This window comes from Acomys minous (genome assembly GCF_964271855.1).
Source record: "Acomys minous genome assembly, chromosome: 18".
NCBI classification, from domain to species: Eukaryota; Metazoa; Chordata; class Mammalia; order Rodentia; family Muridae; genus Acomys; species Acomys minous.
This window is the reverse complement of record NC_140501.1, coordinates 5,283,070-5,301,024: the sequence shown is the minus strand read 5'-3', so window position 1 is coordinate 5,301,024 and position 17,955 is coordinate 5,283,070. Positions and strand designations below refer to the sequence as shown.

General features: G+C 46.7%; 1 protein-coding gene across 8 annotated transcripts in view; it reads right to left on the bottom strand.

Annotated features, from left to right (window-relative positions):
* Positions 1 to 11,449, bottom strand: part of DZIP1 (DAZ interacting zinc finger protein 1) — a 79,875-nt gene extending 68,426 nt beyond the window's left edge. For 2 of the 8 annotated variants that reach the window (XM_084767134.1, XM_084767139.1), the window contains exons 1-6: positions 11,167 to 11,449; positions 10,398 to 10,491; positions 9,877 to 10,075; positions 8,933 to 9,189; positions 8,262 to 8,810; positions 153 to 237 (exon numbers count right to left, since the gene is read on the bottom strand). In XM_084767134.1, coding sequence (XP_084623260.1) covers positions 153 to 237; positions 8,262 to 8,810; positions 8,933 to 8,935 — 637 coding nt within the window. In that variant the 5' untranslated portion in view covers positions 8,936 to 9,189; positions 9,877 to 10,075; positions 10,398 to 10,491; positions 11,167 to 11,449. The remainder of the gene's footprint in view (positions 1 to 152; positions 238 to 8,261; positions 8,811 to 8,932; positions 9,190 to 9,876; positions 10,076 to 10,397; positions 10,492 to 11,166) is intronic. The other 6 variants (XM_084767132.1, XM_084767137.1, XM_084767135.1 and 3 more) reach the window with 4 other exon arrangements.
* Positions 11,450 to 17,955: the final 6,506 nt, after the last annotated feature.

Below are 17,955 nucleotides of genomic sequence, written 5' to 3'. Positions count from 1 at the left end.
GCTGCATCCTCAGCAGCTAGGGTACCATGGACATGCAGCTAAGGGCTTAACAGCCTCACAGGGATGCTGAGGGGTGCACTGGACCATGTTTCACTGGGAAAGGAAAAAGGGAGAAGAAAGAAAATAACTCTGATGCAGAGTTCATGCCTTACCAAGGTGAGACTCTGTGGTGTGGCGGCGTTGAATGTGGCTTTGTAGGAAAGCTTGGTTCATAAAGGCCTTGTCACAAAAATGGCACTGAAAAGAAAGCAACACGTTCAAATGTCTGCAGTGAATTTCCTCATCTATTTGCCGTTAGAGCCAGGGGTCGGAAGCACGGCCTTTCGGTGGCTTTCTTCCTAAGAGACACGGGATGTTGGCTAGAGATACTGACCCAAAGGGCAAATGTAAGGTAAGGATGGCCTTCCCAGACTGAAACAAATCAATAAAATATCTCTGATGGCTAAAGCAACCCTTCTGGTAATTTCTGGAAGCTCTAGTGATGTTTCTACTACAGGAAGTTTTCATCTTTTACTACCAACTTGTTCAAGGCAGGAGGAGGAACCTCACTGGGAACCAGCCCTGCTGGTACCTTGGCACAGGGCTTCAAGCAGCCAGATATTTGTGAAAGCAAATTTCCATTACTTAGGTCATCTAATTGATGGTATTTGTTATGGCACACCTACTAGCTAGCTACTGTGTGTGTGCGCGCGCGTGCGCACATGTGTATGTGAAATGTTTTAAAGCTAAAAAATTCTCCTATGAATAAAAAATACTCATAAAAACCTTTTGTTTTTGTTTGATTGTTGTTGTTGTTGTTTTAGACAGTTTCTCTGTGTGTCCTTGGCTGTCCTGGAACTCTTTGTAGACCAGGCTGGTCTCAAACTCACAGAGCTCTGCCTGCCTCTGCCTCCTGAGTGCTGGGATTAAAGGCGTGCACCACCACCATCACCTGATTCATAAAAACCGTTTAAAGGTGTGTGGAATATAACAAACATAAAGGAGAATATAGGGGCACAAATGTTTCCTATGGACATGGATGGAGGGAAAATAGTTTAAAAACTGAGGGGTGTGATCTCTGGGAGCTGGCCATGCTCCAGACGTCACACATGGTGTAGATGTCACACATGGTGCAGACGTCACACATGGTGCAGATGTCACACATGGGGCAGATGTCACACATGGGACAGATGTCACACATGGGGCAGACATCACACATGGGGCAGATGATACACATGGGGCAGACGTCACACATGGTGCAAATGTCACACTTGGGGCAGACATCACACATAGTACAGACGTCACACATGAGGCAGATGATACACATGGGCAGACGTCACACATGGGGCAGAGGTCACACATGGGGCAGACGTCACACATGGGGCAGACGTCACACATGGGGCTCCATGGCTTCTGTTATTTTACACAGAACATGAAGTTGGGCAGGAGTAGGTCTGAGAGGACTTGGGGGAGGTAAATGCAATTTTAAAACATCTGTGAAATTCTCAGAGTTAAAAATATTACTTATATAAAAATAGATAATGAAAAATGTCACTTTTTAAAAATCTCAACTTTCCCCAAAATAGAGGTTGGAAATTCAGCAAAACACTAGCACACTCCTCGTCTTGGAGGTGGGAATTTGTGTTAGCTACACTGCTCTGTATACTCTTTCTACACTTCTCATTAGTTAGTCTGTTATTCATTCTTATACGGATACTCAGTATACAGTTGTTTGAATTTTCTTGCATATTATAAATCTTATATAATAAAATACTGAGAAAAAAGACAATATACATTGTCACTGTAAGCCCTTTACACACTTTGCCTGGATACAACACATGTCACAGTCATATTCTCAATGGGAAAAGCCTTCAAGACATGGACATCCTTGAATGTTTCATTTTTACTACATCAATCCTGTGGTTCCTTGAAGCAAAAGGAAACAGGCACAGAGAGACTGAGATCGGGGTTTGTGAAGGTGAGCTCGGTCACATGGTTTACCCAATCTCTCTGCAAAGAGGCCAGGGCCTCTGGAATTTGTCTAGAGAGGTGAAGAAAAATTAAAATGCTGGCAGTCGTGTGACTTTTCCTGTCTTGTAGTAAATCAGCTCTGGTGTTTGTTTCACATGCCACAAGGCTTTCTGCACGTCACTCTCAGGTCTGGGGTGTGTTAAGCTTAACCACACAAACCCACTAAGGATGGCTACGCTGCAGCACAGTGACCATTCCTGTGCCACGGAGCAGACACCAATGGACACCGGAGCTGAACGATCTGGTGAGGTCTAGCAGCTGGGACGGTGGTGGGATGGGCTCGAACCCTCTCTCTCTGGAGAGATCCTTATCAGTGTTCTCTGTGGAGGCAGAAGCCTGTGACTGACTCTGCTACACGACCTTGAGGCAGTCACACACTTTTTGGTTTATAGTACGTCTACCAGCCGAGCCAGAAGACGGAGGCCACAGGGTGGAGCATGTCCACCAGTAAATAAATGATTCACAGCCTGTCTTTTGTCTCCCTGAGTCCTGACAGCATTGGTCTAAGCCCAGGAATTTCTTATGCTCTGAAAATGCACATAGGCCCTCAACAAGTCATCTTAGACTAAAGATAAGGAGGGAGTATGAGGAAAAGAGAGAAGGGATAAGAGGAGAGAGGGAGAGACTGAGGGGGGGCAGGGAGGGAGAGGGAGATTATAGGTCTCAGCCCACCTGGAGCCAAGTTTCCTTTAGAAGCCCGAGGATGGAGACTCATTTAATTCACAGTTCCCTGAGAATCTGATTCCATTGACCTCCCCAACCAGCAGCGTCAGGAAGGTGTGGCTTCCCCCTAACACTTTCCACATCTCTGGAATCAGAATCCCTGAGGCATCACAGTCTCCTGGCAGGTAAAGGAAGGCTGTGAGGAGTGCCTGGCCATTAAAACACACCTTCTCCAATTAAAACGAGTAATTAAATATTAAATGTGTGCACATGTATGTGTGTGTGTGCATGGACATTAAAACATTTTCTCCAATTAAAAAAAATTAAATATATGTGTATGCTTGGCCACTAAAACACATCTTATCTAATTAAAAATAAATAATATTTGTGTGTGTGTGTGTGTGTGTGTGTGTGTGTGTGTGTGCGCGTGTGTATGTGCACTCACATGCTTGGTCATTAAAAGACATCTCCAATTAAAAATATTTAAACATGTATGTGTATGTGTGCTTGGCTATTAAAAGACATCTCCAATTAAAAATATTTAAATATGTGTGCATGTCTGTGTGTACAGGTGTTTGTGATGGAAAGGTGGCTCAGTGGTTAAGAGCACTGTCTACTCTTAAAGAGGACCCACGTTTGATGCCCAGCCACCACAGGGCAGCTTACAACTGTCTGTAACTCCAACCCCAGGGGATCCGACTTCTCTCTTTTGGCTCCTACAGGTACTGTATGCATGTGATGCATAGACATACATGCAGGCAAAAGACCCACATGCATAAAATCAAATAAATAAATTTTAAAAATATATACACATATTAAAAAGCTGATAAAATAGTAGGTCTCCATTTGACTTTCCCAAACGTCCTTAGTGTTCTGTTTCTTCCCTCATCTCTGCTCTGCCCTCTCATGCCCCGCCCCATGCCCCGCCCCACGTAGCTGTGCTCTACTGTGCTCTCCCCCTCCCGCAAGCACTTTCTTCTCTCCTAATGGCCCCTCTCTCTAGTTTCTTGGCTTCCACAGGTGCTCTGTGATAAACACATAAATCTAAAGATTCAAAGCTAAGATTCACATGTGAGAGGAAACATGTATCTTGTTTTTCTAGGTCTGGATTACTAAAATTATTTTAAAAAATAATACTATAATAGCAATTTAAAACTATACTGATCACTTTATCTACAAGTTCACACGTGTGTAGCACAACCGTATCATCCTTCCACAACTGATGTCATCTAGCTACTGATAGACTGTCACAGCCACGAGGACAAGTCGTAGAGGCTTTGCTTGACAGAGTTCCAGAGGCCTCCGGCTGATCACCACTGCCCCTAAATATTATGTATGGTCCAGGTGTAATTTTGCCAAATTATTCTGAAATCTGCTTTTCTCCTAAAACTGTCTTTCTCTCTATTTCTCACATTGTCTACGAGCCCTAAGAAATTCACACAGGGAAAACTTTTCCCCACAGAGATTGTTGAAAGAGGGCATCTGGCCAATGGCTTAAGACAATGATAGTTTTTCACTCTGACTGTGAGCACCCAAGCAGAAACTGCATGAAAGGAAGTGAAGACTTAGACATAACAGTACCTGGCCAGATACTGTTAGCTGTAGAAACATTTCTTTTGAATCTGCATTGAAAGCAATAAAAGGTGGGCCTGGAATGTCATGCTTTACAGATATTTTACAATAGAGGACTCCTTGGCAGTTAGCTTAGGGTTGGATAGCACACCTGTTTGTTTGGGACGGGGAGTAAGTCAAGTTTTTTCTTTATTAAAGGACATTTAGCTCAAGCCATGTTTCTATGACAACCATGCTTTAGCCTGGGGAAATTTATGATGAAACTTTCCCAAGTATTGTTTAAGAAATAATTATCAGATTATGCTGACCATTGCTTGGAAATTGATTGATTTTTGCTGTGTGCTTTATTGTAGGTTATACAGAACTGTTTGTATTTCCTTGTTAGACTGCTCTCTTACTTTGTTGATTTTTAAATGTTCTGTTGATTGTAAAAGATGAGAAAAATCATTATGTAATCTGTAATGAAAAAAATTAAACTTCACTTTAAATAAAATACTGGGGTTGGCCCAAGGAGAACAGCAAGTAACAGAAACAGAAAAGACAAAGAGCAAGTGAGACATACAGACAGTAAGTATGTGAGAGAGACAGAAAAATTAAGCTTTCCTGGGCTTTAAGATCTTCAGTTTGTACCATGTATGCCTGGGTCTAGTATTTCTTCTTTCCTCCGTTCCTCAACAGCTGGTTGCTATAGTCAGTCATTCCCCAATGGTTGGTTCCCCTTAACTAGCTCTTCCCTACCTGCTCAATCCTCCCTGCCACAGATCCACCAAGACTTTCTCTTCTCTCCTCTTCACTGTTACTGGAGCTGGTCCATGGGAGCAACAGTTACTCTACCCAGAGGGACAGTGCTCTCCCTGTAGTTATCAAATAAAAACCAGTGGCAGGTGTGGGACTACCCTATGGAGTTGCTGAGGGTCCCAGAAACTCCCAAAACAATATGGTATGTTATCAGCGCTCCTGCTTCCTACTACAACACGATTCTAAGATCCATACTTTGATTACAGGACATGAGTAAATCAAGCTGGTACCAATCTGGATGTTTCTTCCCTGCTGGCCAGCTTTCATGGTGCCATGAGGTGCCATGGAGGCTGCTGAGGTAGAAAAGCCACCAACAGTCTTACCAGGCAAGCCATAATAACAATCATCCTGGAAAGTCTAGTGCCAATAGCCGCATAAGTGTCATGGGGTAACCAACAACTCAGGAACCATCATGGCAAGAGAAAGCAGAAAGACTCTAAGAGCTGGATACCAGGGAGCATCCTTAGAAACAGTGTCTTCCAGACATGATGAGGCCATTACATCCGTGGACTCACAGTAGCTGTGGCCACCAGCATAAGACCTGCACAAGAGCAAGCTGCTCCACACTCCAGCTTGGAGAAGGAACAGACTTCTGGGATCCTACATTAGCTCAGTAGCTTATTGTCAAGTTTTCTTCTGTGGTGTAGTTTGCCCATGCTCCAGTAGAGGGCAACCTACACACAGGACAAAGCCCTGGGTTGGCCCGCTGTTCTGGCAATAGATTGATTAATTTCAGTTAATTAATTAAAATTGTGACTGTATCCTAAAGTCAAATGACTAAACAAAATCAAGTATCTTCCCCTAAGTTATTTTACTGACCAAATATAACCTGGAGTTTCAACACTTTTGCTATGTGCTCTCTCCCCACAGTTGCAGTCTTTGAGCGCCTGGGTCAACCTGTGGCACCTTCCACTCAGCCTTGGCCTTCCTCACCTAAGGAGGCGTGAGGCCCTGCTACTAATGTCCCGTTTCCAGGGAGAAAAGGGCGGTGGGAAGTGGAATGACTTGAGGTTACATTCAAATCTATGCAGTCTAACTGGGAAACTGTCGCCCTGAAACCAACAGTGGTACGTCACTTAGCGGCGGGCAGCAGGAAAAGATGAAGCAGTCACTTGCGCCTGACTCTTCCACAGGAACCCCCCCCCCCCACACACACACACACAGTCAACACTCGCACTCGGGGAGTCTGTCGAGTACGGAGAGCTGACAGGCATCCCTGGCTTGATAAAATCCTTACCTTTCCACATCTATATAGGATTCATATTTCACATTTGTTAGAGCTTTCAGCCGCAGCCCCACTCATCACTCATATGTGAAAATCTTTACTAACAACTATTGCTATGGTGACTGAAAGATACAACCTTTTGCTATGTGTATTAACATTTCACTAGATTTCTACCCAGACTAGAGAACAATACACTTACTACCAATGTTTATGAAGAACTGATTCCACGCATTGTACAGAAGAGTAATCTTAGTATTAGGTATAGGTATGTAATTTTTAAACAGTGTTTGTAAAACAAGGCACCACCCCCGCCACACCACGTCAAGTATCATTTGAAGAGAGCGCCTCCTGGTGTCCACCCAAGACCAGACCCTGGGCATTTCCAACTGTCCCCCCAAGCTGAACCCCACTTCTTTCAGCCTTCCTGTGGGGTTTGCTTCATGCTCCTCTGCCCTAGACCCACTTCTGTAATGCTAAAACTGCTCCAACTCGCTTAGTCCCAAGACTGCCGGAAGCCAGAAGCCGTTTAAAGGGCATTTATCCCCAACGTGTGACAGGTAAAGTGAAATCAATTCTGTTGACCTGTCGTTTACTATTTTTAGTCAATCTGTCCTTCCTTCGACTAAGCACAAATTGAGCCCCTCTAACTTGAAAACCCAAATCCAAATGCTCCAATGTGCAGACATCTCCTCCACAAGTAAAAGTTCCACACGAGCTCCATGTGACGGGGGTCAGTCAGTCAAAACACAGACAAACCAAAATACTGCATGCAAGCAACTCCAGGTCATCAGAGTAAGCTGTGCGTGAAACATCAGCTCGCCTTATGTTTAGACTTGGGGCTCGTGCACTGGAGGAACCTTTACTGCCCTACAGAGGGAGCTAGAGTCTTAGCATCGTCTCAGCAACCTTATCAGGAGCTCACAGACCACCACACCCCCAGCCTACTAAGGTACTTCATACATGCATGCAGGCACATGCAGATGCGCATGCACGCACATACATGCACATGCTCATGTGTGCACATGCACACGTTCAAGCAGGCACATGCACATAGACACATAGATATTTAGATTTGAGTCCCAGCTCCAATATATCTCATGAGATGAATGCAAATAATCCCAACTTCAAAACACTTCTAGCCCTAAGCATTTCAAAGCAAAGATATCCAACCTGTACATTGATTTCAAAATTGCAATATTTGAGGCGGGCTGTGGTGGCACATGCCTTTAATCCCAGCACTTGGGAGGCAGAGGCAGGTGGATCTCTGTGAATTAAAGGTCAGCCTGGTCTACAAAGAGTCCAGGACAGCGAAGGCTGTTACACAGAGAAACCCTGTCTCGAAAAAACAAAAACAACAACACTTGCAATATTTATCCTGGGCTCACTGACTAATTCATAACAAACAGAGATGATGATTAGAATAAAAAGGCACTCAGCTTTTTAAAGGCTAACACTAGTATTCTCACCCTTGGGAACCGCACACGTTGAAAACTTCAGGAGCATCTCACTCACTGGGAGACAGAGTGGACACAAGTGTGCCAAGGACAGGTAATAGGACCCGGCTGAAGGGCCCATTCGAGTTCTTGCTTCTATTTTGGAACTTTTCTGTTATTTAGAAAACACCTCAAGTTTTTTTTTAAAGAGGGGACCCTCACATATTGTATCATATTCCAGGTCACTTGGGGGCCAACCTTAATAGCAATTTGTACACAACAATTCCCCACCCCCACACAACATATGTTGTAAGGAAGAAACGCGTTCAATAACCAACATGGATAACTTCATAAGCCCTGCAGGCAATATTAGGATGTTTAATTATTACTTCCTTGGTTGGTGGCTGCAGAAGGTAATGAAATATTTTCTGTTGATAGAAATGACTGTTTTGTTTTGTTTGTTTTGCCTTAGTCTGTTTTCTCGGGGGGGGGGGTGAATTCCCTGGAAAGAACAAAAAGGACAGGTTCCTAAAGGAAACTGGGCTGGCAGGGTGTCCCACCTGGTAGTAGCTGGCTTTGGCCTCTATCATCAACTGCTGCGTGGACAGCATCTTCTTCCTGCGTTTACACTCCTCCTTAAGCAGTTTGATCTCCCCAGCCTGCTTGGTGAGCAGCTGCTTGCTTTGCTCGTAGTCGATCAGGCTCAGGCGCAGCCTCTCCTCCACCAGGTTCAGCTGCGAGGTGAGGAACTCCTGCGAATGCATCAGATACTCGATGGTGAGCTGCGCCAGGCGGATCAGCTTCAGCAGCACTGGGTCTACCCCGGACTGGCAGTGCGGGCACTTCTCGTCCTCCAGCTTGCAGAAGGTGATGTTCATGATATTCTCCTGCAGCGTCAGGACGTCCACGGCACCCGCAACCTTGTCCACGTCGATGGCGCTCAGCCGCCTCCAGTCCACGCTCTCCAGTCGCGGCCGGAACTGGAAGAAGGGGAGGGGGCCCGAGGCCGCACTGGGGGGGACAAAGGCCATGGGGGCCGCGCCTGCGGCAGAGGCGTCGGGCCCCTCGGGGCTGTTGGCCAGAGGATAGTAGACGTGCTTCTGGAAGGGCTGCGGAGGAAGAGATAGAGCGGCGGGAGGCGGGAGAGCTGGGGAGCCTCAAAGTCCCAGCGAACCCCGACCGACCGTCCCTGCCCTGCATCCCGGGCCGGACACAGCCTCGTGCATCTTACCATGCTTGCAAGCCAGTCGGCCGGCCGCCTAGGCTTGCGCTGGAGGGGTGGAGCAGTGTCGTCTACCTGGCCCCCGCCGCCTCCGGGGGGCCGCCGCCGCCACACCCCTTATGAGCCTGGAAAGGCCCAGACGCCCCGCTGTGGCGGCGGCGGCGGCCTAAGATCTGGGCGTCCAGGACGTTGCTATGGCAGCGCCCAGCCCCGACCTGGAGCACAGGGCGTGTCTGCCCACGCGCGCTCAGCATGCGCCCAGGGACCTGCGGGACCGGAAGGACAAGTGAAGACCTCTTGGACCAGCCGGAGACTGATCACACTCCTCATCCACCTATAGCGGACATCTCAAGGCGGCCACCTCCCCTGGGCCCTACCTACCCTGGTCTCAGAAGACTGGGCCCACTAAGCCCCTAAAACATGCCTGGGGTCTCCAGAATCTTCCGGTCCTAGCTGCGGTTTTCTAGCCATCCGTCCCTATGACAGTGTTAGGTTTTGAGATTAGAAATACATATTCGTCTTTATCTTTTCCACACATTTGGGAAATGTGTGGCAACAAACGTATAAAGTTAACTGATGTCATAAGGGCAGGAGGAAAATCTGAGAAGGGTTTTCTGTGTGTAATTATCCACATGTACACATTTGCTGATTTTAATGGAATTGTAACTTTAAACTTAGGGGTGTGTTTTGTACATCACCCTGCAGTAAAGGTAAGCTTGTTAATTAGCCTTTCTAAATATCTTACTTTCAACATATTTTAAAACAGGATTGTTCTTCCTTTGTGCACTAGCAGCTTAACTTTGAATTTTGTTAAATTACAGTCCAGGTAGCTCGCCCGGTATATCCAACGGTCTGTCACTCCAAAAGCGTTTCTCAAGATGTTGACTTTTAAAAAACGGACGGGAACTTCAACCTTCAGCTTTCTTCCGAGTTTACCGGGCTATAGCATTTACCTTACAATTTTGTGTCGGTGCTGCATTCTTTTAAAAATTCTAGCAGCGACTTGCAGACCCCAGGCCTCTCATTGCAGGGGTCTTCTGGAGGCTGCCCGTGGTTACCTCCGAGATCAAGGAGCCGAGGAAAAGCCAGGCATTCCTCAATCCACCCGGGAGGCCCTGCTTGGACCAACCATCAGGAATTTTTTTTTCTTTCCTAACAACCAAATACGTGAACAGAAGAAAGGAAAATACAATTCACAGTAATTATCTGGAAAGAAAGTTATAATCAATCATTTTGAGCACTTTCCATATAATATAAATAAATCCACAGGAAAGTGTCCAGGAAATAAAACATACATTCATGCATTTACAAAATTCTGAGGCAATAAGAAAAACACATTTTACTGCAACTTAGCATAGAAGCCCTAAGGACACAAACGGTTGTAAAGGGTGACTTAGGCTGGTGCCTAACCTAGGACACATCTGTTGACCCTGACCCTCTGTTGCCCCATCTGTCGCAGCACTGGGATACTGACCTGACAGGTTTGAGGATTCTGGGCTCCATCCACTGGGCTGGCAGGATCAGCGGGAACACGGGAGGTGTGTTGCTCACCACTGTATTCCCAGCACCTAGTGCAGCGCGAGAAAGGAAAAGACATTTAGAGTGTGCTAAGCTTAAACAAACAAACAAACAAACAAAAAACCCACCAAATCCCCAAAACAACCAAAAAGGGGGCGGGGGAAGAACGGCTGAGTGAATTATTTGTTCAGTTAGGAACCTAATGAATGACTCCAGGCCCATATCCCTCCTATTTTCTTTGCCCTTTAAAGGGATGAACCCGTGATCCGTTCCAAAGGCCCGCTAGCTGAACTGCATACCCGGTAGAGACGCGCGCAGGACCAAGGTAACAGTGTTGATGGTCACAACCCGAGCTAAGAGCATCTGCGGTTAGCTGTCCTTAACCCCTAGGTCGGATCTCCACCACAAGATGGCCGGAACAGGAAGACAGGGGGCATACTTTCCTGTTCCCCGGCTCCCATCCCACAGTGGGTTCCCAACCCTGGGCAGCCTAGTGTTCTGGCCACACCGCACTGTACTGCAGGCCTGAGGAAAAGACAAAGGCTCGGGGAGCTCTGTCCTAGAAAGCAAAAGACGTTGAAGGCAGCGGCGGGTCTGCAGCCTTGCAGATCTCAGCAGACAGAACAGGGAAGAAGAAGGCCCGACTTCGCCAACAGACACGCGAGGATGCTCTGCGTTCGCTGAAGCCCGGCGGACGCCCGGAGCATCCTAAAAACTCGGCTCACCCCAGCTGCGCGCTCCTGGGCGAAAGCCGGGCGCTGCAAGGCACGGGGCGTCGCGGAGGACCCAGATCCCGAGGTTGCTGCTGGCGCAGAGGCGGGGCTCGCTGGGGCCCGAAATGCTACGGAGCAGGGAGAGGCAGGCAGCTCCTTTTTCCAGGGTGCAAGATAAAAAGCGTGTCTTGTCTGGGCAAGTTGTGACGAGGCGAGTAGCCTGCCCTCGCTCCTTGTCCTCCCAGGCTCCGGGCCGTGGGTGGCTAAGGCTGTCCCACCCCCCTCCCGCCCCCTCCCCTTCACGGTCTTCTGCTGGCCTCTTCTCCCCGCTACCCGGCTCCTCTGGCAGCTGGGCGGGACCACCCGCGCCTAGACCGCAGCACTAAAATGTGCTCCTCCAATCCCGCAGCTGCTGCAGACACGTGATGCTACGGTGAGCTCTGTTGCTGGCTGCGGGTGCTATCCCCGGGAAGACTTTTCAAAAAGAATCCAGATTCATTTCTACCCGTTAGTTACCCTCTCTTTCAGCTCGCTGGTCCCCCTGAAGGACCGATGTGGACTTTCTTCTTAGAAGAGACGCATTTTAACTGCAGATACCTGCAGATAAAAGCGAGCTTCAAGACCCTAAACAGTGTTCTCTAGAACCAAGGGAAGGGTGAATGCGTCTTTAACCCTGAAGCTGGGACCAGGATCCTGCAGGAGACGGGGTTTGGAGGGGAGAGACCTCTAATAGTGCCTCCCACAAGAACACCTTTTCTACAGGGATGATATTCATTTGAAATGAACACTGGATTATGAAACTAACAAAATTACAGAGCTGAGTGATGGCAGGAACTAGATTTTTAACATACCAGACCGAAGATCGTTTTATGCCTGAAATCTATCCTACACACCTGGACTTTCAGTTTGATATATACTGAGCTAATTTAATCCACTTTGAGGAATTAGAAGCTTTTACACATGTGGAAGATATTAGCACAAAGTAGAATGTTGATTAGTTTTTTTTTTATCAACTTGACATTAATTATAGTCACCTAGGAACATGGAACTCCAGTTAAAAAGAATTGGCTCCATCAAATTGGCCTTCAGGCCTGTCTGTGGGGTGAGGTATTTTCTATATTACTGTTTGATGTGGGAGAGCCCAGCTCACTGTGGGTGGTTCCAGTCTTGGGCTGGTGATCCTGAGTTGGTTGGTTGTTTGTTTTAAAGGAACCGGAGCAAGCAGGAGAAGCAAGCCAGCTAAGTAGCACCTCTCCCAGGCCTCTGCTTCTGTGCTTGCCTCCAGGTTCCTTCCTTAAGCGCCTACCCTGGTGGGCCTTGTGATGCACCCAAGTCATTTCCGCCCTTATAAGTAACCCAAATAAAACTCGTTGGTTCACCAAATTGGATTTTGTGGTATCTATGCTTTGGTCTGTTATGGGATTTCAATCTGGGGTCAGTAGGCTTGTGTTGTTTTGTCACACAACACCAGGGCATACATCAATAAAAAGAGCATTTCAAATGGGGTAACTTATATAAAAGAAATATCTATAATATGTTATCTATAAGAAATCCGATTAAGCTAGGCACGGTGATGCACACCTTTAATCCCAGCCCTGGGGATGCAGAGGCAGGAGGATCTCCGTGAGTTCGAGGCCTGCCTGGTCTACGTAGTGAGTTCCAGGACAGTCAGGGCTGTATAGTGTTATCAGTCATCATGGGTTGGGGTGTGTGAGAGATTCAGGACCCCCAAGGCCAAGTCCTCAGCACAAGTTCCCAGATTTATTTGCCCCAGAGGGACACAGGACAGGGAATAAGAGACAGAGACAGGAGACAGAGGACAAGGGAGATGGGGCAGGGGTATGTGTCCCAGGGGAACAAAGGCCTGCCTCTGGATAGAGAGGAGACAGATGTGGCACACAGGCAAATGGTGGTTTATAAAGGCGACGGAGGGCCACACCCCCACCCCATCCCCACGTACGGATGAAATGTCTCATTTTAATTGGGCATGTCAACTAGGTGAGCCTGAGGGGGCTTTTCATTGCTGGACTTCAATACTTTGAGAGCTGGATCTTGGCAGTGAGCCTCAGGAGGGGGAGTAGCCAAATAAGGGGTAGACTTTGATGGATAGCTTAAGGAATGTAAGCTAACAGTTTTTAGCAAGGCAGAAGGAATGGGGAGAAGGGCGTGTTTGCCACGCTCTGGCTGGCTAGAGTCCCTTCAAGGTATAGGGTTCTTTGGTTGTGAAATAAAGTCTCACACCTTCCAGGCTGACCTCAAACTCACTGGCATGTGCCCCCATCCTGTCTATGTGACCCTGTTAACACCAGGCAAGCGCTCCTGCAACCGAGCTATCCTCTTTGCTCTTGAGAGAAATCACAATGAGGCAGGATGGCAGCAAACAAAGGGGCTTTTACTGCAGCATATGCTGCGACACGGTGTATGCTGCTTGCCACTCAGACGCCTGCACATGCCTTGTCTGCTTTCTGATCACAGCACCAAGGTTTGTGCTTGAGAGTGACACTAGGTCCTGCTTTCTGTGCTAGGTTTGCAGAGGATGTTGAGCCTCAGTGTACCCCCGGAGAGGTTAAACAGCGTCACATTTGCAGGAAAGTCTCTCGCAAATTAGAAGGACACTACTGGTTAGCTAGTGAGTATAACTTACTAAAGTAGGGAAGACAACTCTGTGCCACATCTGGAACTCTTTACTCCTCTCATAGGTGGTGCTTAAGTTATGGGGGATATTGTTTCAAACTTTCATTTTAAGAATCATTGTGTGTGTGTGTGTGTGTGTGTGTGTGTGTGTGTGCACTTATTTGTGTGTGCATGTGTGTGTGTGTTTGTGTGTGTATGGGGTGTTTATGTGTGTGTGTGTATACTTGTGCTTATGTATGTGTGTGTTTGTACTTGTGTGCGCTTTTGTGTATATAGTGTGTGCATGTGTATGTGAGCGTGTGTGTGTATGGGCAAGTGTGTGCCACAGCTAGCACGTGGAGTCTACCAGCAGACTGAAGCAAGCTGATAGCAGCGAGGCAAAGAGACCTGAAGTGGCCACAGAAGTACAAGACTTTATCCTCACTCCGCCTTCTGCAGCAGAGGAAAGTTTGCCCACTTGCCAGAGGAGAGCTAGTAAGTAATTCCCCTCTCAAGCCCCAAGCCTCAGTGTTGCTATGGCAACCAGAATACAACTCTAGCTTGGTCAGGTAGGGTATTGAAGAGTTAAGAAATCAAAGATGATGTAGGAATTTGCCAATTTATATCCTACACACGCACACATACACACGCACACATGCACTCGCACACGTGCACGCTATAGCTCAGCTCTCAGCACCCACGTGGTATTATGACCCACAACCGTCTGGAATTCCGGCTCCATCAGATCCAGTGCCCTCCTTTCTGGCCTCTGCAGACACCTGAACACCTGTGGCATGCATACACACACGGACATAGAAACAAAAAAATTAAATATTTTAAAATGACCCTTATAGGCAATAGTAGCCTCTGAAGACGTGGGTTGTTACGTGAAAACCTCAGTACAAAGCATGAGCCAGCTCCCTACCAGAAGTTGTCATCGCTCTCAGCTGCCAATCTAAACAGGCAGTAAGACACTGCTGCTGAGGGCACCACACACTTTCCCTACAGGACATGAGAGACCAGTCTTGAACTACCCATGGCAACCTGTCATAGTGCTGGATGGTGGTGCACTGGTTGCTGAGGGAAGAAAGACATCTATGGTCTTACCCAGCTCTGTGCCCTGTGCCCACTGGCTGCAACACTAGCAAGATTGTTTGATGGGGGGGGGGAGTCATAGTTACCTTCAGCTGCCAACTTCATACAAACTAGATTCAGCTGGGAAGGAGCCTCCACAGGAGGATTCCCCAGATCAGATTGGCCTGATGACATATCTGTGAGGCATTTTCTTTTTCTTTTCGTTTTAAGGCAGGACCTCACTCTTGTAGCTCTGGCTATCCTAGAGTCAATATATAGACCAGGCAGGGTTCTAAGTCTCAGAGATCTGCCTGTGTGCCACTATGCCTGTGTTAGGTACTTCTTAATTGCTAATTGGTGAGGTAGGGCCTAACACGGTGTGTGCAATGGCATCTCTAGAGAGGTAGACTTGGGCTGTAAAAGAAAGGTGGCTGAGCCTGGTGTGAAGGCACATGCTTTTAATCCCAGCAGCATTTGGGAGGTAGATATCTGCTTTTTCAAGGCCAGCATGGTCTACAAAATGAATTCCAGGATAACCAGGGCTATTACACAGAGAAACCCTGTCTAAGAAAAACAAACACACACACACAAAACAAAGGTGGCTGAGAAAGCCAGTGAGTGGCATTCCTCTGTGGTTTCTGCCTCAAGAAGCTCTTGTTTTGAGTTTCTATTGTACGGAGGGTTTTTCCTTACCTTCCCCAACTTCCTGGAATAAAGACAAATAAGATTCAATTATTATTTTACAAAAACCTAGGCCATATAGCTAGGCTCTTCTCTGACAAGCCCAGAACTTAAAATAGTCCGTTTATTCTAATCTACATTCTGCCACGTGACCAGCTATCTGAACTTGGGTACCATTTGTCTGTTCTCCTCACAACTTGCCAGCTGGAATTTCAAGCTCTGGCTCGATCCCAGAATTTCTTCTGCCTGCTGGATGTGCCACCTATTTCCTGCCTCAGCCATGGGCCATAGGTTTTTTTAATTGACAGGTGTTGCACCTGTACAGTACAGAGAGATTCCTTCTACAAATTCTGCCTTGGTTTTCCTTGACGATGGATTAAAACCTGTAAATCAGAATAAGTCCTTCCTTCCCAAGCTGCTTTGGGTCAGAATGTCTTATCGCAGCAATAGAAGTTAGGTTAGAGCACGGAGTAACAGATCACTCTCTTGATTGGATTTAAGGTCATCTTTCCAGGAGAGAATCCATGCCTGGTCCTTGAATCATGGTAAAAACCCATGCGTAGGCAAGTCACAGGCCTCAGGAGAGAACCCAGTGGTGCTGTTTTACTAAATGGTCATGCTACGAAACTGACTTATAAATATTTATGTTCATACCTATAGATTTGTGCTGTTCTCAACTTTGGTCAGAGAAGTTTCTTATTTCAGAGGGTAGTTTTCAATGCAAAGACTTATAACTGTTCAAAGTACTGAGAATAAGACACACACACACACACACACAACACACACACAGAGAAACAATGTGGAAGAAGGGGCAGAAAGGCAGTAAGAGCCAAAGCTGGGGACTCTATGAAATGCTTTGGATGTGCCCAGCTGTCACACACACGAACTTACAGCAGCTGTGCTTACCTGCGTGGCTGCTGTGCCTACCTGCATGCTTGCCGAAATCAAGTAAGTAAAAATTCCATTATGGAGTGGGGCGAGTCCCCAACCCTAGTTGAGGGGCTAGTGCCAGTTGATGACTTGGGGGAAGTGAGGGTTACTTTTCTCTGGGTTGTAGCTTCAGTAGATCACCTAACATCAATGTACATATGGGTATTATTAATTGTACTTAGTGAGTTATGAAAAAAAAAAGACATGGTGTTGTGAGGGAAATGTGCTGTGGAAATGCAGGAACGAGGGTTAGAGGGAGACAGTGGATCAAGACACAGGGTCTCTGTGTAGCTCTGGCTTTCCTGGGACTCACTCTGTAGATGAGGCTGGCCTCAAATCACAGAGTAGCCTGATGGGACTAAAGGTGTGCTCCACCACTGTCAGGTGACAACATTTCAATGATTAAAACCAAAAAGGTTTTGCTTAATCAAAAGGCAAAATTGGCCTCCAGTAGCCTCTGGTGACTACTAGCACGTAAGTTTGCTCCCCTTTACTCTTGGTTTTGTTTTTGTTTTTAATGTGTGATGTGTAGACATAGACTAAACAAAGCAGTGAATATAAAGGTCAAGTCACTGCTCTGGCTACAATATATATATATATATATATATATATATATATATATATATATATATCTTAGAATACAATATATAATTCTAACTTTCACCTTCCAGGTATGTGTACCTTCTTTGACTTTTCAAGGATCCACTTAAAATATGTTCACAATTACACACACACACACACACACACACACACACACACACACACAGTACTTTGGTCACATCCACACAATACTCCTCTCTTATAACACTTCCACTCCTGGTAAGTCCTTTCTGCTCCCCACGCATCCTTATCGCTTTCACGTCTTTTTGCGCATAAGCACCTGTGTGGGTGTGCTTACCTGAGCAGTAGTCACCTGTGGCCACACCACTGAAGATGTGACTTTTCCTCCAGTGGCAACCATTAGCTTCCCTCATCATGAGCCCCTCTGAGGATCAACCCTTAGCACAGCTGTAGTCACCCACTGTCACTGGGACCCCATTAGACAGATCATAGCCACTGTCAAACACAAAGTCTGCCGCAGAGGTTATTTGCCATGACTCCCACCCTCTCTCATGAAACCTCATTGCTGTTTCGTGTTTGAAACAGTACTCTTTAGGCAACAACAATTTTATTATGGAAGTTTTCAAACTGTCAGCATTTTGCCGCTGTTGAATATAATTCTTTAAGGAGGCCTGTTTGCTATGTCCATCTTGTCACTTCTGCTCTGTGTCCCACACTCTTATTTGACTTTTGTTCTCTACCTTCCAGTGAGGCTCCTTTGTCAGTCACCAATCCCTAGTCTCCCGTTTCCCTCTTCATCTTAGCCTCTCACTCACTTCCTCTTCTTGGATCCATGGGGCCACAGTCTCCTCAGTCTTCCTTTGACATCCGGGTGAGTCTTGCAGTTGTCATCTTTTGCTGTCCTGATGCTCTGTCCTGGGTACCCCAACCCTCCTCCCGTTT